Consider the following 22,079-nt stretch of genomic DNA (forward strand, 5'->3'; position numbering starts at 1 on the left):
GATTTAGGGCATCAACCCCAACACAAAGGACCACCCTCATAGGCAGGAAGAGTTCATAACTCACTCAGGATTAAGGTTAAGTCATCTGTGGCCATCATAGTGAAATATAAGTCTCTTCAAGTAACGGTGTTATAAAAAGAGATTAATAATTTCGTGGTCCGATCTTATACAAACTCTTTGTACAGGATACCCCTACTCACATGTCTCCACGAGAATGAACAGGATCAAATCATTTATAACCCTTTACAACAATTATAATAATTATAAAGTGAACCGTATACGTAGTGTCACTGGGATAAAGTACCCAACTTTATCCATCTACTACAAACCTTTTAAGTTATTACCTAAACATGATCCACTTGTATGTCACCACATATATGTTTAAGATACACTAAATAACCTAGGATCATAGTTTATTGGTTTTGGGTTAATGTAACTAAATGTCAAATAAAATAACACTTTATTTTATTTTTAAAAAAATCATTTGTACAAATAATTTACAAACTATGAAACCACGAGATTCGAGACATCAACCTTAACACTAGATACGCCTAGTTAGAATCATTTGTATAGTTAACCTTATTTGTGAGTGTTTGTAAGATCCCAGAAGGACCTCTAATTTTGCATTTATAAAGCATGTTTATCATAAGTAGGATTATTTGAGGATTTATCCCAATTCAGTTCATTGGACATACTAAAATGATGGAGAATTTACAACTTGAAATTTGGCCTCACTTTTAAAAACGCTCGGAATTGGCCTTCTGCTGACGTCATCAGCATGTGAAAACATTTGAAAGTACCCATTTGACCTCAAAACGTATGCGAGGGCCTGTTGTTAACTCCTCACTCCCGCTCCCGCTTCTCGCTCCATTGTCTTGATCCTCACAAGACACGATAACAATTTTTTCTCCCATTTTTCTTTTCATTTGTTTAGATTCTTCCTCTCATTTTCTCACTCCCGCTCCGGCTCATCTCTCATTCGTCTTGTTCTTCATCAGACACACCTGCAACTTTTCTCTGTGAGAAAAAAATGCAGAACGAAGAATAAAGAGAGAAAAACAAAAAAAATAAGGCGACATAAACATATATTGTTGGAGAAGAAAAAAGAAAAATCGCCTAGAGGGTAGTGAAACAAAAGAAATCGTCAAAAATGAAAAAAAAAATAAAATAAGAAGAAAAGTAGAAAAAACGAAAAAAAAAATGATGCAAAAGAGAGGATGAAGGAGGAATGAAGAAGAAGAAAAAAAAGTTTAAAATGGTAAATTCATGACGTGATACATCACGACGGTCAAATTTCGAGTGGACCCTAAATAGGGCCATCAATACAAATTACCCCTAAAACGAACTCGGTGAGAATTTAGACATGAAGATGGTGTCCTATGTTTGACCAAAGTCAATTAGGTTTTGCTTTTTATTTAAAAAAAAAAAAAAGAAGAGAAAACCTTCTTTTAATTTGTTTAAACCCTCCTTCTCCCTCTAATGCTCGATTTTCTTCGCAATCCACGACGCCACCCACCTCCGTCGACCAGCTCGCGCCGCCAGCTGTCGTTCTCTCCGTGAAGCCCTCGCGTCGCCGTCGTGTTCTTCTTCGGTCAGTAGTTGGGACGCCGGTAAGGAACCTTTGACGTCTCTCTCTCTCTCTCTCTCTCATCTTCCTGTTTGCAGCTCCGCCCAACAGCTCACACCACCGCCGGCGTCATGCCCGTTGCCGCCGCCACCAGCGGACCATCGCCTGAATGGCATGCCTATGGACGAAGGAAAAAGAAGAAACAAACTAACTTGTAGTTTGGTCGATTTACTTGTTGCAATTGAAATGCTGTATTTGGAATGATTCTAACTATTCCTATCAATTAAAATAAAACCCAACAAAGTAGAATGGACGAACAAAATAGAAAGGTAACCGGGAGATTTGAGTTCGACCGAATGGGGTGCATTGTTATTGGGAGGCGTTTGCATATGAATTGGTATAGAATGGCGTTTGCATACGAACTGGCTTAGCATAAATAAAAATACCGTAAAATCTGACCTATTTGGACCGAATTTTCTTTTTGGAATTTTTTTCTCTTTAAAAAAAAAAAAAAAAAATCAAAACTGATTTCAAATTTCTTGCCTCTTTTCTGATCCAAACATGTGAACTGAATTGAAATCCTTCCAAATTCAGGAATTCCAAACAGGGTTAATCTCTCACCACTCCAAGGCGGCTTTCATTCTGCCTTGGCTATGGGGAGGAAACGTAATAACGAGAAACACAAGGTAATTCTACCGCCGGAGCTTCCACCAGAGGTCACCGAGGAAGAAATTGAGGTCTCCGATGAGGACTTGGAGTTTGTTAAGGAGAATCAAGACTATGCCGTCTCTGTTTCCCGTCTAGACACTAAATCCATAACCAAGTTCGTATTCAATCTCAATAAGCTACTTTTGGAATAGTGTTTTCTTATTGGCTCCTTCCAAGAGAGTGAAAAATGGAAATTAGAGTTTCTGTGCTCCTTAGGACATCCGCTAAGAAGATTACTTAGGTGCTCTAAATTATCTATTGAACACTTCAATTTATTGTTTCCGAAGGCATGTTACGCGTGTTGCTAATGTTGAAGAAGATGCTTTGGAGGTTTTATACGAGAAGCGTCTGCGGAAGAAGCCAGTGGAGAAACAGGAGGAGGAAAATAAGCTCCAAGTTGATCGCGTGGATGCTCTTCCTGTCAAAACACTTGATGGGAAACTCTACTACCGAACATGTATAGCTTACTTGTCTCCTTTGTCTCTTTCTACTGCTTGCTTCATTTAGTATATTCACTCTCTTCCTACATACTTGATGCAGCAAAACTATCCGATGCACCTGAAAATGGTGGGAATGAAGAGGCAACAGAAGAGGACCAGGTAGATAATGGTGTATTGAAGTTAACTAAAGCAGAAAGGAGGGCAAAGCAAAAGAAAATTAAGAAGATTGCCAAGAAACAAGAGGATGTAACTCAAGCTGAAGAAGTTCAACCAACTTCACAAGCTGCAGTTTTGGTATTCTTCCACAATTTCACTTTCCTTCTTCTTTATAGCACCGTCCCATGAAATGGTGTTAGTTGTTTTTGTTATGAAAAAGAGGTGGAAATTAACTGAACTTGTTGGGTTTGTCATGCTGTCTATCATGTAGTCATGTAGTTTTTGTAGAAGCAGACACAAGAACCCTTGGTTTCTGCCTGCTTTTCCTATAGGCTCTTAATTCAGTAGGAAAATGTTCGTATAACATCCTATTCCTGGGTCTGTTTTAAACTGAAAACCAACTTTTACTAAGTTGAAATAAACAAAAGTAGCCACAAAAAACCATGACCGCACCAAACACATAGCTACTGATAAATAATCATTTAGACGGAGCCACAATTGCTAGTAATGAAAAATAAACGGAAGTTCCTATGAGAATAGTAATAAGTAGCTCTAGACTTGATCAGGGGGATATCCTTACCAACGAATTCCATCTATCATTTGATATTTTAATAGACTAGTTTATGTCCTCTTCAGATTGAACATTACAGTTTCTTTAATTTTCTTTCTGTTCTTGAAGGACAAAATGTTGTATCAGTATTTGTTGCACTAGCAATTAGGAGCAACCGTGTAGGATTCATGTACACTGGTTAATGTGCTGGTTTCGTATGAGTTTTCCTTTCAATAGTTATATGTTTGATCGTTGCATTTGTCATTAATCTCCTTCTAGACCTCAAAACTACTTTCTTGATCTCATATGTTTGTTTTGTTAAATATTTCTCTGTGTAGGCCGAAGTGGTAGAAGATCTTACTGCTGAAAAGACATTTGAAAGTAAGAAGCAGAAACTTGCGGAGCTTGGCATTGCGTTGCTGGCAGACCCAAATTCCAATATTAAATCTCTGAAGGAGATGCTGCAGATTGCTAAGGATAATGATCAAGCAATCGTGAAACTTGGACTTCTATCATTGTTGGCTGTTTTTAAAGACATTATACCCGGGTTTGATGTTGATTCTTATTCGTCTTCTTCTTTTTAATAGCACATAATATATATGTTTTGATTGTCTTAGTTGCATTGTTTGCTTTTTATATTTTTTAATTATTATTTTTTATTATTTTCTGTAATGAAGAAGGAAAAATCATCTAATTTCATTCCATGCTAATAAGTTATTCCGTAATGATACATCATTATAATGAATAACATAATATTAATTATAGGTAGACAATTAAAATTTTAACTTATATAGTGTCACATTTGTTTATTATTTTGATTCTAAATTTTTTAATTATAAAATTTGTATATTTTTATACTCTGTTATGGAATGCATATACAGTTATCGGATTCGGCTTCCAACAGAAAAGGAGCTAGAAATTAAAGTGTCCAAGGATGTCAAGAAAATGCGGTACTATGAGTCTTCTCTTCTTACTGTTTATAAGGTTTGTGCTCCGATTTATTTCATCTTTCCATGGAGTATTGTCTTCTAATGGTGCTGGAAATTGGAAATATTCAGTAGAACACTTTCTGAAATCAAAATCAGTGAAAATGTTTACAACTCTACCTTGCTTGACTCAATTAAGTCATTTGGTTCACTTTTGGCGTGTGATTAGATCACTGTATGATATTATTTCTGAAGTGCACCTTTTTGACTGTAAGATGGTTTCCTTTTAGGTATTTTTAATCTTACTTTTGCCATCTGTTAATATTTGCAGGGATACCTGCAGAAGCTGATGTCATTAGAAAAATTGCCGTCATTTCAGCATGTTGTTATTCGCTGTATATGTACATTGCTTGATGCAGTTCCCCACTTCAACTTTCGAGAGACATTGTTAGGTGTCGTTGTTAAAAACATAAGCTCCCCTGATGATGTTGTAAGGTTAGCCTTTAAAGCAGCTGTTCTCTTGTCTGAGTTTTTTCTTCCTTCTCATGCATCAATATTGAGCAAGAAGTTGTATATTCATTCCAGCATCAACTGTTTTAAATCTTTTACTTTTCACATCATAACGGTTCATTTCTTCTTGAAATTGTAAACTTGTGCGTTCTTAGTTTGAACATCTTTTCTGTTCTTGAGTTCTGATAATCTACATTGTGTGTTCTTATCCTTGGCTATATTGGGATACAGGGTCTTGTTTTATTTTTTTGTTTTGTTTTCTTTTAATTTTTTTCTCTCCCTAGGACATGCTTTAACCTTTATGTTCTATTGATATTTGTGGATTGACAGAAAACTTTGTTGTGGTGCTATTAAATCTTTATTTATCAATGGGGGAAAGCATGGCGGTGAAGCGACCATGGAGGCTGTCCGGTTGATTGCTGATCATGTGAAATCTCACGACTGCCAATTGCATCCTGATTCCATCGAGGTTTGAATTCTCATTCTTGCACCTTTTTCTGGAAGCACGTGAAGCCCATGCTTTCTTATAGAAGTTTATGCATTGATAAGAACACATTGAAGCCAAATTATTACTGCTCATGTAATTGTTAGAAAAAGTAATATATATTACTGTATTTTCAAAATGTAGACATCCACTTCTTAGATCTCCCTTTCTCTTAGGCTATTTTATTTATTTATTTAAATTTATTATTATTATTATTTTTGTTTTAATGTATTGTGACTCATGGTGATCCATTTTATGCAATTTCACTTTCTTTTTTTCTTTAAAAAATTTATATTAAAACTTCTTCCTCATACCACCTCATTGCATATGTTCACCTACTCAAGAAAGGGAAAATTATCCACCTGCTCGAGAGAAGGGAAAATTAGATAGTTTCTCCAAGAGATGGTCTTGAGGCTACCTTTACAGATTTCACTTTTGAAGCATTGATTAAATTCTGTGTGTGCATGATATGGCCATGAAATATGGAGTTCTGTTTCTTGTAGTAACTTCTAAAGTTTATGGCACACTGCACCTGAAGAAAGACTAAATGGAAGATGCTTCAATCAAGGTTGGGATGACATAAGTTAAATTAGCTGTGGCTCAGCTACAATTTGGGTCCGTTGTCGTCAATGTCTTTCATAGATGAACTTATATAGATAGATGGAATTATGTCTGGTTTGATTACACAAGGATCAAATGTGCTTGACAACACCACCTACCATGAGTAGTTGCCGGATGTTAAATTATTTTAAAATTTCAATTGTCATTGCAAGGCACGCACGCAGATATTTGTTGTTGAAATGAAACTTTGAACTGCAGTTTTCATTTATTTTTGTTTAGCCTTTCCCACTCAAAGTTCCCTGTTTGCAACTTCTACCAGCCTTTTGTACATCTAACATTTGACGAGGACCTGAGAAAAGCAGAAAAGCAAGACGAGCATAGTAAAGTAAAGAACAAAAAACACAGGAAAGTAAAGAATCGTGAGGAATCAAGTCATTTGCAAGGGAATGATGGCAATGATGGAAGACAGAGTATGAGGACGAAGTTTACCGAAGAGGTATTATTGTTACCTATTATTCCACCACGCCGCCCCCCGCCCCTTTCTCTTTTGTTTTGGTATCTTTTTAGTTGGTAATTGATGAATGTTTGTGATGTTTCTTATAGGTTGCTGCTGATTACAGGGCTGCTTCTCTTGCTCCAGATGTAATGAAGCAAAGAGAGATGCAGTCTGATACACTTTCTGCCATGTTTGAAACATATTTCCGAATTTTAAGGCATACAATGCAGTCATTAACTGCTAGGTAAGTTATTATTGTATAAAGGGTGGACGTTGTTTGTGTTTTCTTTGAACAATTCAGTCTTTCAGAAAAATTGCCAAGTACTTTGATGTGCTTGTGCATGTACGAGAGGGAACAAGATTGCATGAAACCTATTTTAATATTCATTTAACTATACTTCAGTTTAACTAAAATAATTATTAATCATTTAATGCATCTATATCGGAACTTTTTGTTTTTGAGCTGAACAAAAATTTTCAATTACTCAAAACATGGATAAAAATAGGTGTTCTATTTTTTCTGATAAAGGATACAGAACTCAACAAGAGCAAACCAAACCATTTGTTTGTTTCAGTTCAGCTCCTTTTTCTTAAGCTTAATGCTAACAGGAAACTGATTTTAAAAGTTCGATTGATTATTATTTGCCCCAGTAGGGTGGCTCCCTCGAGTCTTTGGCTGGAGGTTGGTGTAGGGACCCTGGTCTGCTTGAACTGTCTTAAGTTTGAAATTTTAAATTAGACCACAGACATCTTGATTAATGAAAGCTTTGGTATATTCGTGTTTTTTGTGTTCATGAATTTCAATTGTTTTCCATTGCACTTTTCATCTTCCGCAACTCAGACTGCTGAACCATGCATCTTTCATTTATTATGAAGGCCTGAAGCAAGTAGTACTCCATCTACTACTAGCCCATCTGGATCCCATCCTCTGCTTGCTCCATGTTTGAATGGGTTGGGAAAATTCTCGCATCTCATTGATATAGATTTCATGGGAGATCTTATGAATTATTTGAAAAGGCTTGCTTCTGGTGGTGACAATTCTTCTGAGAAACAGTCACAATGTTTGACTGTGTCTGAGCGTCTTCAGTGTTGCATCGTGGCATTTAAAGTAATGAGGAAAAACCTTGATGCTTTGAATGTTGATCTTCAGGACTTCTTTGTCCAGCTATACAATATTGTACTCGAGTACAGGCCTGGGAGGTTAGTGTCGAACTCTAAAATAAAATGCTAAATTTGTTGATGATTTTCTCAAAGCAAGCCTCGTTAATGCATTTGTTTTCCTCCAAGGATTTGTTTTGATATTTATGATCTTGATTACAACAAGTTCTCTGATAACCTAATCTTCTGAAAATTCTCTGATATTCTACTGGGATTCATCATTAAGGCATCCAATCGTTATATGAACCCGGATGAAACTACTATCCTTATGCATTAATGCTTTCAACTGTTCAAGAATTCTCAGACATTACTTGCTTATTCGCATGTAAACTACAACAAATTTGATTATACTTTTAAGGCCAAGTCCATTTATGTCCAGTCTGGTGGACCTTGCCCTGGGGTCCTTGTTATGAAACAATTTTAATTCCCTGTTCCCTGGATATCATGTAAGGGTGGGCCTTAGTATTAATGTTTATAGTTTCTACTTCTTATCTGCTATCTTTTTTTGTTTTATTTTTATTATTTTTCGAATGGGTAACATTCAAGTGTCACTCACAGAGATCAAGGTGGATTGTTAGCTGAAGCATTGAAGATAATGTTGTGCGATGATAGACAGCATGACATGCAAAAGGCAGCTGCATTTATTAAGCGTTTGGCTACTTTCGCATTATGCTTTGGATCTGCAGAGTCGCTGGCAGGTATACTAAGAAGCTTATGAATTCCTTTTTATTATTTAAAACATTATAATGATTTTTATTAACCTCGGATATGTATGTCTATTTACAGCCTTGGTCACCGTAAGGCATCTTCTTCAGAAAAATGTCAAGTGCCGCAACCTTTTGGAAAACGATGCTGGTGGAGGTTCAGTATCTGGCTCTATTGCGGTAATATTATAACTATTGAGATATATGATAACTTTTTGTAACACCAACCTTTCTATGATGAAACTTGCATTGTGCTGCTCAAGTTTGCATGATTATATCTCTCCCCCATATATCATGAACATGAGGGAAAAAAAACCACCAAAGAACGTAGCATTTCTGTCAAACCTGTTTGGAACAACATTTTAAGATCTTAGAAAAGTATTTTTAATTTGGGAAATTTACCTTCTTAGTCCTCGAGTTTTAAAGAATATGTGCGTTTGGCTCCCAAGTTTTCAAAACATACCTTTTTAGTCTTCGAGTTTTTTTAGAATAGGTTTATTTGGTCCCTAAGTTTTCAAAATGTAGCTATGTAGTCCACGAGTTTTTAAAAATAAGTTTAAAAGGTCTGTACATTATTTTTTTTATTATTTTAAATTAGAAATTAAATTACATATTTTTATACTTCAAAATTTCATATACCTATATGAAATGAAAATAAAAAATAGTATGGATTCTTTAAACCTATTCTTAAGAAAAAAAAAAAAAAAAAGTCGAAAAAGGTACATTTTGAAAACTCGGGGACCAAATGCACCAATTCTAAAAAAACTCAAGGACTAAAAAGATATATTTTGAAAACTTAGAAGAAGCACACCTATTCTTCATAATTCTAGAACTAAAAAGTAGTTTGCGCTTTTAATTTTTAAGCACTTAAAAATTCATTGGAAATAGACTTACAGGCCTTTGATATAATTTACATGTAATGATTTGGTACGAGGCCACAGAAAACAGTATTCTTCCCATCACGACCCCACTGAAAGGAGGAATGAGATGAACTAATTTTTACTAACTTGATATGCAGAAATATCAGCCATATGCCTCTGATCCAAATTTGAGTGGCGCTCTTGCTTCTGTCCTTTGGGAACTTGATCTTCTGTGGAAGCATTATCATCCAGCTGTCTCAACGATGGCTTCTAGCATATCAACCATGACTAGTGCTCAAAATCAAGTATATATATCCACTGTTTCTCCCCAACAAGCATTCAAAGACTTGTCGTTGGAACAGGAGTCTTTCAAACCACAATTTAACGCCCGAAAAGTTAACAAGAGGAAAAGAGCTACTGAATCTTCCCAGTCCACTCTCGATACGTGCAGTGCCATCGATGAAAATGAAGTGAAGGAGAAACTCTCAACAAGATTCTTTCTTCTCCGGGACATCAAAGACAATGAAAGGTTGAGGGCTGAATTAGACCGCACTACTTTGTCTTTGCAGCTATATGAAGAATACAAAAGGCAAAAGAGAAAAACTAAAAGGTCTAGGAATGTTTAGTTTAATTTTATGGAAGTTATTTTTACCGTCCAAAAATTTTTGATAGTTTTTGTAGTCTCATTTTCTGACAATTAAGTCGAGAGAAAACATAGGGCGGTTGGTTCTGAAAGCAGAAAGTTCCATAAATCTCACACACGCAAGAAACAATCATTGGAGCTTCAGTTTGAGCTGCTGAAGAATGAAGAACTTGACTTACCTATGATTATTTGGAATTGTATTTCATAAATTATTATCATTACTTTTTCTTTTCTAGTACAACAAAGTCGAGATATGAAGATTTGAACGTTTAGATATCGGGTTGGTGCTCATACTTAATCTATTTAATTATAATAGGGGTGATATACTGTTGGGTCCTTGTAGATGACAACCAATAAAAAATAAGAGTCGTCAAGGAATAGATTTTTTTTTATTTTTGGAAAGAAGAGTCGTCAGAGTTTTATATAGCATGGAGTCTTCAAATGATTTGTCTCCAGGCAAACGCACAACTCAATAAATAGATCGTCTAACCAACAACAATGTCAATCAATTCTCAACTTTAATTTTAATTATAATATTGAACATTTTTTCCCTTTGAAAAAAAAAATCATAAATCTATAAATAAATGAAAGAAAATAAATGTAAGGCATGTGAGTCTCTTCAGAATCCACATGGGGCTTCTCTGTAGTATCTGCCTCTTCTCTCGGATCTTGGAAGATTGTTTCACTGTTTAAGTATTAAGATTTTCCTCAGCATAAATACCTTCAGTTTCTCGAAATCGATGAACCCAAAATACATTCATTTTTTTTAATTTCTCAAAAAAGAAAAAATTGCATTAATTTCTTTTAGTGCATATGAAGCTAAAAGGCAAAGGAATTTAGATACAAATAACTATTACCTATGACGGGTGTCTTCCATCCAAACGCCTAAAATGTTCGTATACCTTAACATGATTTGCCAAATAATGAGTAACAAAGTTACCAGTCTTTGTGCTAAAATGATACTACGAACAAATCCTCCCATTTCTTGTGCTTGAATGTGGTCAACAAAAATTTAGATATAATGCTCCAATTCTAGTATTCGGAATTTAGATTCAGCACCTAGTGGCTTCGACATTCCCTGCAACTTAGACAGCATACTTCTAAGAGTGAGTGATCTTTGCTTATTCATAAACTCGGGGTTTACATTAAACCTCATTCTATAAAAGGTCCAAATCCTCCAAGTTTCAAAATAATCAAGAATCCTGTTTTAGTCCATAAAGAATTGGTTTTTTTTTTATAGCGTTTAGACGATAATAATGATGAACGAATATTGAGAAACTAAGTAAAAGAAGAGACGAGAAAAAAACGAAACCATAGTACACCCACCATGTGATATAACAGCGCAAATCAAGGGATTTCACTTTCAAACTATTATAAATAAGTATCCGTCATCTTATTGGCAGTTTTTTTTCCTCATTATAATTTCAACATATAATATTTTGGCATATGAATTATATATATTTTATAATCCACTTTGGTGGCTTCCAATCATTTCTCTCTTTCTCTCTCTTAATTCCCTTTGCTTGTAACGTGACTTGTTTGGAACCTAAGCACGCTTACATTATTTCTGCCCCTAATAATGCCCTTACTATACATTATTTTTTCTTACAATAGATGTGACTTCTCATCCAATTAATTCATTTTCCTTATTCTTTTGCTTATTCTTTAATCCATCATATTTAATAAATACTTGTATTTGTGATTATGTGTGAATGCAGAGAATAATATGCAAGGTTTTTTTCCTAAAAAAAATTCTTAATATTGACCTCAATTAATCATTATATATACACATATTACAAGTTGTTATATTCTTGATAAATTTATATGTATGTGTGTGAATGCTTAGCATATAATATAAATATAGATGACTATCTTTGAATTATATATAATAAACACATCCTATAGTTTTGACCCATTAAAGCTTTCACTGAAATTAAACAAATACTAGATACGATCAAATGAATGAAGCCATATGCTTGGCTCTTTGATTAACATATGGGTTCATAAACAATAAGTGGTGATTGGGCCTAATTTGGGCATGTTGTATGATTAAAACATATGACATTAATAATATAAGCTCTATGATTATTCATATCATGTGATAACTGAAATTAAACTACATTGGCAATGTATCCATCTTCTCTCTAACTAACATATGATGAGAAAAAAATAATAATAAAAACCTTATCTTAATTAAGGAAATCCACATTCTGATGAAGGATGGGAAAATGTGGCTAATAATATTCGATGTAATGAAATTAATCATAATTCTAAGTATGAAAAGATAACCTTCAATGATTATAATTATTAGAAGTAAGAAAACAAGAGAGAGAGAAAAAAAAAAAAAAAAAAGCACTATTGTTGCTAATTGGGTCAGACTAAGAATTTAAAACGTTTAGAGTCAACTCTAAGAACATGAGTTGTATTAGTAGAAAAAATGTGAAGAAGCTAAGATTTAGATAATTACTTAGTTGTTAATCCCAATTACATGGCTGAATTTGAATCTGACACGCTGGATTCGAGAAACTGATTATTATTTAATTTATATATCATACCACATTAAACCCTCCTGAAATTAATACATCAAAGTCCCAAATTAAAAAATATATTTAATAATTGATTAAATAGAGAGAGAGAGAAATATATATATATATATATATAAAAAATCTTCTTTTCTTTTCTTTTCTTTTTTATAAGGTTGTATGTGGTATTTAGGATCACATTTGTCCAATGAATGGCAAAGGGAAATTGTGGATATATATTGCTTATCTTTATTGGATGAAGAATTGAATTACTAATAATTATGGGTATAATTTTACAGATTGGGCCATTAGATGCATTAATGATTAAGTTTAGCACAATAATTACAATTAGAAGATGCATAATATATATTTTTGTTTTGTTTTGTTTTGAAATATTAAAAAAAAAAGTGAGATGGGCGATCAAACCACCACTCAAAAACATATTGAAAAGGACGATCCTCCGTCCCACCACAAAAATAATTTATATATATATATATAATTTATTTATCTTTAATAATTTTGGAAATAAAAATTGGTGAAGAAAAGAGATTCTTATGCCTCAATATTAGTGATTTAGGAGTAATACATTTCTTTCTTCTTTAATCTTTTTCTGTTCAAGTCATTAAAGTTGACACATAAAACGACATTTTTCAACTCACACCAACAATAATTGTGATTACCAAGATTCTCATTTCTTTTCTTATACCAACCATTTTTTTTTTTTAAAATACTTCTAATTCCTCTAATTACATCACAACAATATCAAGCTATAAGGACGTTTGTGGATTGGGTTGAATTGAATTGAAAGATTTTTTAAACGTAATCCAATTGTTCGGTTTATTAATTTTTTAAACCCAAATAACCTATATTAAAAAATGAACCAACCCAATCCAACCATGAAACATTCGAGTTGGGCTGGTTCGGGTTAACCAGGTTATTTATTTAGATTTATGTTATAAAACGAAGTAAGATGTTAATATGGAAAAAAATTGATTTTAATTATTTTCATATATTGAATTAATATTTAAACATAATTTCAATTTATCTAATGAATTTTTCTTTCCAAAATGCTAAAAAAAACTATTTTTAAGTGTTATTGGAGAATAAATTATCAAAAAAAATTTAAAACAAATATATGTATATACAATTGGATCATAAGTTAAGAAAAATATTAAAGTTAACCATAAGTTCGTGTTGGTTCCATGAACCAATCCAATCCACAAAATTTTCGTTTATTTGAATCCAACCCAATCTTGATAACCCGAATCCAAACCGCATGGGTTGAGTTAGGTTGATCGGGTCATCGAATTTTTTGAACACCTCTATCAAGTTATTTAAAGCATTTTTTTTTTCTATTTTAACTCAACAAATGTTGGAATGAAAATTGCTTGATATATTTATGAGGATGGGTCTCCAAAATTTGACTAAACTCAAGCTCGTAACTCATCTACTGAATTAAATTGAGATGGACAGATATGTAAATGAAATAGAAATTATGATTATATTGGTTAAGATACTAATCATATATTAAGTGAATAAAGGCTTGCATAGTAATAGTGGTAGGTGAAAGGTGATCTGGCATGATTAAGTGAATTTTGCCACTACAGCTAATAAATACCAAATCCTTATAGACTTATGATTTCATGATGCGTTTGCAAATATCATTTTCTATTAATAAATTAGGTCATATTTAACATTAATTACATTTTATCGTCTTAACTCATCATAATGAAAAATTTAGAAACATAATATTCTTTTAGATTCTGATGACAAATAATTCATAAAAGGATGTAAATTTAAATTGGGGAAAAAAAAATTCAAATTCCATTTCTAAAGGACATGACCGACCGGTCGATATCTCCGATCTTCGATCTCGTCGGATCTCTACAAACGCCGCCGGCCGAATAATCAGGTAACTTCTCGCTTCTATTTCCGATGATAGTGCTGCTGATTTATCAAGAAGAATCCCTAATTCTCCGGCGAGATTGGACTTCCTTCTCCCGTAATTTTAACGAGTTACTACTTCTCTCGCTGCTTTCTTTCCCTTTGTTTGATTGTTATTGCCATAAATGGTGGAATAAGATCTTGGATGTTCTCGATTCGAGGCAATGAAAACTGAAAATCTATGAGAATAACCATTTACGTTGTGGTCAGAATTAGAACGTAAGATCCTAAATCGAATTCATCACCGTTACGATTCAGAAAAAGTGAAATTCAGAGATTGATAATCAAATTTCGGTGAAGAAGAAGTTGTCTCCATAACAGAGAAAATGTAGTAATATCCTTATCGATTTACATCGGAAGGAGAAAAAAGAAGCTAAAAAATTCTTGTCCTGGATCACTCTCTTTGATATACTAATCGTCTACGAGAAACCAAAATCAGAAAAGAAACCTATATACAGAAAAATTTAAAAAAGAAAAATAAAAAGAAAAACAATCTCTCTGAAAAAAAATACAAGAGAGGAAAAAGAAAAAGGTCCGTTTATGACTGGAGAGAGAGATTGGAAAGAAGATCTTGAAGATGGCGAGAATCGTAATCACCGAGTCTGAGAGCTTCAAGAACACGCTCAAAGAGAAGAACGTGACAAGGAATATGTAGAACGCCTTTCTGTTCGTAACCGTACTCTTGAGCGGATTTATCGAGGAGCTCGACGAAAACAGGGTGATTTAAGAGTTGAGCGCTGACGACGAAACGTTCCATCTCTTCGCCGACGTAAACGGGGACGTGGCCTTGCGGAACGGTGCCGGAACGGAGGATCCGAGAACGGCGAAGTTTGGTGGCGGCGGCGGCGGCGGCGGAGGGAGAGTCGGAGCGGAGAAGACAGTACTGAGAGGAATCGGCAACACGAGAAAGGCGGCGGATCAATTGCTTCATGATGATTGATAAAAGAAATAGAGATTGAGATTTGATTTGATTTGAATGAATTTGATGAGTGAATTGGTGGTTTAGTATGAAGAAGATGAAAGAGAGGTTGAAGATTGGGAGAAGAATGGGAATAATATATATAGAAGTGAAGGGGAGGTGTGAGTTTGGAATTTCCAGATTAAAATTTAAAATTAAATACAATATTAATATAAATATATATAAAAAGAAAAAGAGAGGGTGGGGAGGTACAGGTAAGAGTACTTGCCAGGTACAATCACTCACACCACCTTCCCCTTTCCCTCTCTCATTATTATTTATTATTTCTTGTTTTCTTTTCTATTTCAATTACTTTTCCATATTTATGGTATAAATTTATTTTGGCCTTTGATTTCTCCCTACTATAAATTTAGGGAGCGCTGAATATAGTTAATGGTTAGTATATTCTATTATAATAGACAGTGGGATTATAATAGTTAATATTTAGACTACAAACTATTTTAGTCTAGTTAAAAATAGTTTATGTTTAAGGTGTAAACTATTTTTGTTTGAGTAGAAAATAATAAACATTCTAACAAAAGAAAAGAGCAAAACGAGAAATAGTAAATACTGTAATAAATAGTAAATAATATAATAAATTGGGTCTTCAAATAATATTCACTATAATTAATTGTAGTTCTACACACTACTATTATATTTGACACGTAACTCACTCCACCAACTTTTAGTCGTTGCCTCAAATGGTCCATTTGTATTTATTTTGTTAAATGTGCATATCATAAGTTTTAAAATTTGTTAAAGTGAGCATAATTTAGTAGTAATTGACATGGACTACATTTCACAATATTGAAAATTTAAATCCTCATTTTTCACTTATTTTAAGATTTTTAATTTTTTATATATAATTTAAAAAGAGTTAGTATTCATTTTTCTTGTAAAAGTCATTTGAATTTTCGATTTTTATCTATATAGATATTTGATTATAAGTTCTTTTTAATTTGAGGATTTATTAAATATAAAATCAATATTTTATAGGCTTTTATTTTATTTTATTTTGTGTTTGTTAAAGTTTAAAGATATGTTACCCACCAATTTAAAATAACAGGCTCCTAATTTAGCCTTTGACTTATTGAGTTATTGGTATAATTCTTTAAATGCAAATGTTTATTGCTAATGATTATTACATTTTCAATTTTTTTTAATTGCAATTCTTTTTTAAATATCTAGTATATTAATTAATCTAAATTGAGTAATAATATTAAAGAAATATATACNAAAAAAAAAAAACTGTATTTGTGTTCTTTTTATGCTTAGGATACACTAGGTGACAAAACTAACCATCTCTCTCTTTTTTCTTTCTTTCATCCCTAAAAGATGTTTATAATTCAACATTATTACGTCTCTTCAAAGAAAAAAGAAAATCTACATTATTGTGGGTTTATCTCTTTAACGGTCTTAATAATTAAGTCCATATATTTACCTTTTTTTTTTCGAAAAAGGGCAGAGCAACGTAATTAGGTATGAATTAAAATAGATGTTTATTTGAGGAATTTAAACAGATATTTATTGGATCGACAACTAACTAATAATTGTATATTATCTACATAAAAAACTAATGATTATATAAAAACAATGAAAATTTTCAAAAAATACCAAAATATTTATAAAAATAATTTTAAAAATCACTCATAAACTTCTACGGATAGATTTCTATCCACTTCTATAAAAAGATTAATTTTTTTTTATTTGGTATAAATATTTCTTATTTTTTTATATTTAAAAATCCTTCTAAAAACAACATAATATCGATATTTTTAATTCATATTTGAAATATAACTTCAAATTAAAGTTTTGCTGTGAAATATTAAACTACTTGTTTGCACACTCTAATCTTTACCAACTAACCTTTATCATGCTCAATACTAATGTGGAATTGTGGATGATGATGTGGGCATGTGTAGGACGTTTTTCTTTTCTTTTCTTTTCTTTTCTTTTCTAAATAAATAAAAAAGTACTTTTGTAGTACTTTTACTACTCATACTTTCGGAAGAACATTATATTAGTTAATTACATAGAGATCCAAAAAGATGAAATACTTTGAATTTTTTTTAAAAAAAATTGTTTTCTGAAAATTTTAAAATTACTTCACTTTTAATTGGTTTAACCAAGCATTACTATTTTTTCTTAGAAAAAAATACAGCTCGCTTTCACTTGTTGATATGCTAAATAAATACCAAGTTTCATTTATATACCTAAAGTAAAAATATCTCATAAGATTATATTATTTGAGTATCTATTATTAACTTGTGAAGTTAAACCATCCAATTGGACGGACGGCGGCGGCACTAACATCTAAAAAAAAAAATAGTTAAAAAATCAGGACCAAAATTTTTCTCAGTTCTTTGTCTCTTACTTCTTCTAGGTTCTATATCAAGCATTCTATCTATGGTGTTAACATCTACAATGTCAGACAGATTACTAGAAACTATATTATTTCTTGTTTCATGCATACTATTAGATAAGGAAGGTATAGAAACAGATCATTCTCACAATTGGTCACTCTAACAGATTTAGTATTTCCCATTTTCAAAGGAAAAATATGCTAAAAAAATTATGCATCCCTATATTCACATACAGATCTATCATTCAAGCACATAAATCTGTATGCAGCACTATCTTGTGCATAACCAATAAACACACAATCAAAAGTTTTAGATCCTACTAGATTAGGTGCATATCTTTTCCAGAGTTCGTAAGGTATCTTATCCAGTTTCTTTTGAGATACTCTATTAAGAATAAAACAAGCAGAAAGCACAATTTCCCCCCACATGTTATCAGACTATCCAAAACTTAACAACATAGCATTCATCATCTCCTCAAGAGTTCTATTTTTACGTTCTGCTATACAATTTTGTTGTGGTGAATAAGGTGCAGTAAATTCATGAATAATGCCATTTGATTCACAAAATTCTTTAAGTGTATTATCATTGTATTCACCACTTTTATCTGATCTTAACCTTTAAATCTTCTTATCTAATTGATTCTCTACTTCTGCTTTATATTTCAAAAACATACTACCAACTTCATCTTTTGTCTTTAAAAGATAGATTTTAGTATATCTAGAAAAATCGTCAACAAAAGAAATGTAGTAATTTTTCCACCTCTACTTGTGGTGTTTTTGAAATTAGCTAAATTAGAGTGAATCAGTTCTAGTAATTCTGTACTTCTAGATGTGATGAGTTTAAAAGGTTTCTTGATAAACTTTGTTTCTACACAAACATGACATTTACTAATTTCATGTGTTTCAGATGCATTAATCAATTTTAAAACCTTAAATTTCATAATTGATGCAATGTTCACATGACCTAGTCTACCATGCCATATATCAAGAGACTCAACTATGTAAGCATAATTATAAGCACTTGCCTTCATCATATTTGTAACAAGGACAATATTTAGTACAAAAAGACAATCAGCAAGATATCCCTTACCAACAAAATCTCCATTTTTGGTGAGGACAATCTTGTCAGCTTCTAAGACAACCTTAAGCCTAGCTCGATTCAACAGACTCCCAAACACCAAGTTCCTACATAAGGAAGGTACATACAATACATTACTTAAGGACAAAATGCAACGACCCAAATTCAGGAGGGGTACATGAATGAACCGGTATCACATCTGAATGAGAGAGATCCTGAGGATATGAAAGTATGGTTAAGAAAGGCTTAAAAAGAATTGAAAGTTACTACCTATACCAACAAGGTACACCTTCCTTTTCGGTGGCTCAATCTTAAGAACTCCAAAGTTAAGCGTGCTTAGTTTAGAGCAATCCTATGTTGGGTGACATTAATTTTAAAAGAACATTCCCTTTTCCTAAAGGACTGTGAGGAGAGGACTTTATAACCTATAGATCTACATATATATTTCTATGTTCATTGGATATAACCAGTTAACGAGGGTATGTCTCTACATACCTTTGGAACTTAACACATTTACATTACAGGGTTTCGCAACATTGTTCATACATGAATAGTACAACTTAGTGAACCCCATCTAGTATACTAGTCACTAGATAGATAGGTCTATAATTACGCTTCCTTCAACCTGTTTCTTTGAGTAGCAAAGCAGTAGCAGAATAGTCTTTTGGAAATTGACCGCTACCTGAAAGAAAGCATTTGAAAACGTGAGCTAGAAACCCGGTGAGTGACTTAATATAAATCTCATGCTCAAAACCGGAAGCTTGAAACCATAATACTGAAACTAAAGTATACCAAGAAAACGTGTATATAAAACCTTTAAACCACCATTAAACATCATTATTCCTTAGTTGAGAACGAGCATACATCGCTTTAGCTCCCAACGTTTGTTATTGGCCAAGAGACTCATACTTTGACCTCCCTTTGCTAGTATATAGCCTAGGAGACCCATACTTCGGTCTTTCATTTGGAACTACCTATGGCACATGGAGTTTTCTATATACCTTCAACACCTTAGGTACATTTATTCAAATACCTTCCTTATCTTCAGTATCCGGCTCACTTAAGCTATCAAGTTCTCGAATATAGCATAGAAAACTCTTTAGGATACCTTCCCTACCTTCAGTATCCCTTTTCATTATATTTAGGAATACCAACGCTTGTACTTTGACAATCTTAGGTACATTAAGCTTCATTCAACCTTAGATTTAACCCTAACGCATGCTTCATACTTTGTAAAATAATTTGACTTAAATCATGTTGATCTAGCTTGTAAAACTATTAGCATGCGTTAGATATGAAAAACATACTTGAAAAATTCATACATTAGTAACATCATGTGTTGATAAACATTCATAAGCATTAACAATTCCAAACTATCCTTCTAACATAGGAAAAGATATGACTGCCCTTATTCTTAGTTGAGAGTGAACTATTAGATCTAACCCTCAATGTCAACCTTGATCGAGGAGAACCCTTTTGCTCAATCCCTCGACGTCGTATTACCTACGTGCACGTTGTTATAACTGAGTACCGTCATACCTTAGGTACTTGACTAGGATACCTTCTCATTGTCCTTCAGTATCTGTCATATAAATAGTCATAAACATTTAGTTGAAAGGATACCTTCTCATTGTCCTTCAGTATTCGTCATATAACTAGTCATAAACATTTAGTTGAAAGGATACCTTCTCATTGTCCTTTAGTATCCATCATATAACTAGTCATAAACATTTAGTTGAAAGGATACCTTCTCATTGTCCTTCAGTATCCGTCATAAACATTTAGTTGAACACTAAGGCTTAGTACTCAAATCATCATACTAGTTCATCCATCATACTGGTTCATCATAAAAATGGAGTTACTTAAACATACTGATAGTATTTGGATAAGATAACATATCTAAATCATGCCAATTCCATGGAAAACATGCTTTACTTAACATGAGAAACAGTTTCACAAATATGTTGCTTGGCAATCCATTTAAACACTTAGCATGGGAAATATCTTCAAGAAATCATAGTTTTTAAATCATTAAAACAGTAAGTCATCACATAGTCACTCACAGTTCGTTGGCCTCTTAACGGGTTATATGCCTCTCCTAGCTCTTCTTGGCCTGAAAAGACATAATTCCCAGTTAAACTACTCAGAATTCTTAGCAAGATACCTCAAATAGTTCATTTACTAAGGAACTTTCATCAACAAAGACAGCTTTACTAGCGAGATCCTCCTCAAGAGCAAGATCCTTATGAACGAGATCAAGCTTTTCCTGGAAAATTGTCATCCTAGCGATACTAACCTTACCAGCAAGATTCAGCCCAATTTCTAGCGAGATTCCCTTCTAGAGTGAGATCCTCATCACAAAATTAGCGAGATTTCCTTCATTAGCGAGATCCTCACCACAAAATCTCGCTATAATCTCCACGGTGAGCTGTTTGCTTGTTCTTCCCAAGCAGCTGTATGCCTATGCACAGTTCTCTATTATAATTTCAAAAATTTATAACTCAAAATTCAGCTATCTTTTGAAAAAACTTCCTTCTACAAATATGTTTAGAATTGAGTTAGCAACATTACCTTAAAATTTTAGCTCAAAATTTCTTGTTGCTTAATCTAGAGATTCAAAAATTCATCATTGGCCCCCATTCAAGTAGCTACCTGCTTGTTCAACAATTTTTAGTTCAAACTTCAAAATTATATAACCCAATTTTCAGGCCTCATCTTAAAAAGTTTTATTCTACAAGGTTGTTTATAACTGAGTTAAAAATATTTTCTCAAATTTTTAGCTCAAAACGCTTCATAATTGGTCCCGGAACTTCAATTCTTCACTGATGACCTAGATTCACCTGAGAAACGAACCCTTCATCTTTATTTTGCCCCTCCGGCCTTATTCTGGCAAGTTTTCCTTTCAACAACTTAGCCACAAAAAATAGACACACAGAGCTTTCGAATACCACTAGAATTATACAAATAGCTTAAGTAATTTGTCTAAACCGACCTAATGAACTCAACCTTCTTACTTATATTACCACCCAAAATCCAGCATGAACTCTCCTTGTGCCACTTGGCCCACTATTGGTGGTGAAGGGCTAGGATTTAGCAAATTTCCTTTTGCTAACTTCACTCACAATATTACTTTAGCACCATACCTCATTAGATGGCATGGTCTCATTCATATGCTTATTATGCATTCCATCATCAAGCATGACCTTCCTTAGCCTAGCCGAGTTTTGTCCTACTTTTACACTTAGCTACCCAAGAGCTTATTTCTTCTTGCTTACATCTTCTACCTTTCCTAAGACATGGCTTCATTTAGTTCATTAGAAGACATCACATTACTTACTCTTACTTGAAGTAATTAGGGTTCAGGTTTTACAATTCATGCTACTAAATTTCAAATAAAATACCTCAGATTTTATTAAATAAATAAATTGTTTGTACATTACAATTACAAATTA

The 22,079-nt window shown here is 33.1% G+C and overlaps 2 protein-coding genes across 2 annotated transcripts; one reads left to right on the forward strand and one right to left on the reverse strand.

The window, feature by feature from the left end:
- The first annotated feature begins 1,443 nt into the window (after positions 1 to 1,443).
- On the forward strand, positions 1,444 to 10,039 carry LOC120078206 (nucleolar complex protein 3 homolog). Its single transcript, XM_039032432.1, has 14 exons — positions 1,444 to 1,610; positions 2,162 to 2,390; positions 2,563 to 2,732; positions 2,816 to 3,009; positions 3,760 to 3,968; positions 4,303 to 4,405; positions 4,679 to 4,842; positions 5,188 to 5,326; positions 6,222 to 6,398; positions 6,506 to 6,642; positions 7,275 to 7,598; positions 8,115 to 8,254; positions 8,343 to 8,440; positions 9,279 to 10,039. The coding sequence occupies exons 2-14, from the start codon at positions 2,221 to 2,223 to the stop codon at positions 9,744 to 9,746; spliced, it is 2,493 nt and encodes an 830-aa protein (XP_038888360.1). The 5' UTR covers positions 1,444 to 1,610; positions 2,162 to 2,220; the 3' UTR covers positions 9,747 to 10,039.
- A 4,479-nt stretch (positions 10,040 to 14,518) lies between these two features.
- On the reverse strand, positions 14,519 to 15,321 carry LOC120078131 (auxin-responsive protein SAUR71). Its single transcript, XM_039032350.1, has one exon. The coding sequence runs from the start codon at positions 15,158 to 15,160 to the stop codon at positions 14,768 to 14,770; it is 393 nt and encodes a 130-aa protein (XP_038888278.1). The 5' UTR covers positions 15,161 to 15,321; the 3' UTR covers positions 14,519 to 14,767.
- Between the last annotated feature and the right edge of the window lie 6,758 nt (positions 15,322 to 22,079).

The sequence above is a fragment of the Benincasa hispida genome, chromosome 5 (genome assembly GCF_009727055.1).
Source record: "Benincasa hispida cultivar B227 chromosome 5, ASM972705v1, whole genome shotgun sequence".
NCBI classification, from domain to species: domain Eukaryota; kingdom Viridiplantae; phylum Streptophyta; class Magnoliopsida; order Cucurbitales; family Cucurbitaceae; genus Benincasa; species Benincasa hispida.

Bases quoted from the DNA above. Each gene is read 5' to 3' on its own strand.
- LOC120078206 (XM_039032432.1), top strand. From the start codon at position 2,221: ATGGGGAGGAAACGTAATAACGAGAAACACAAGGTAATTCTACCGCCG. The intron at 3,969-4,302 runs GTTTGATGTTGA...ATGCATATACAG, and splicing joins TTTAAAGACATTATACCCGG to TTATCGGATTCGGCTTCCAA. The intron at 8,255-8,342 runs GTATACTAAGAA...GTCTATTTACAG, and splicing joins ATCTGCAGAGTCGCTGGCAG to CCTTGGTCACCGTAAGGCAT.
- LOC120078131 (XM_039032350.1), bottom strand. From the start codon at position 15,160: ATGAAGCAATTGATCCGCCGCCTTTCTCGTGTTGCCGATTCCTCTCAG.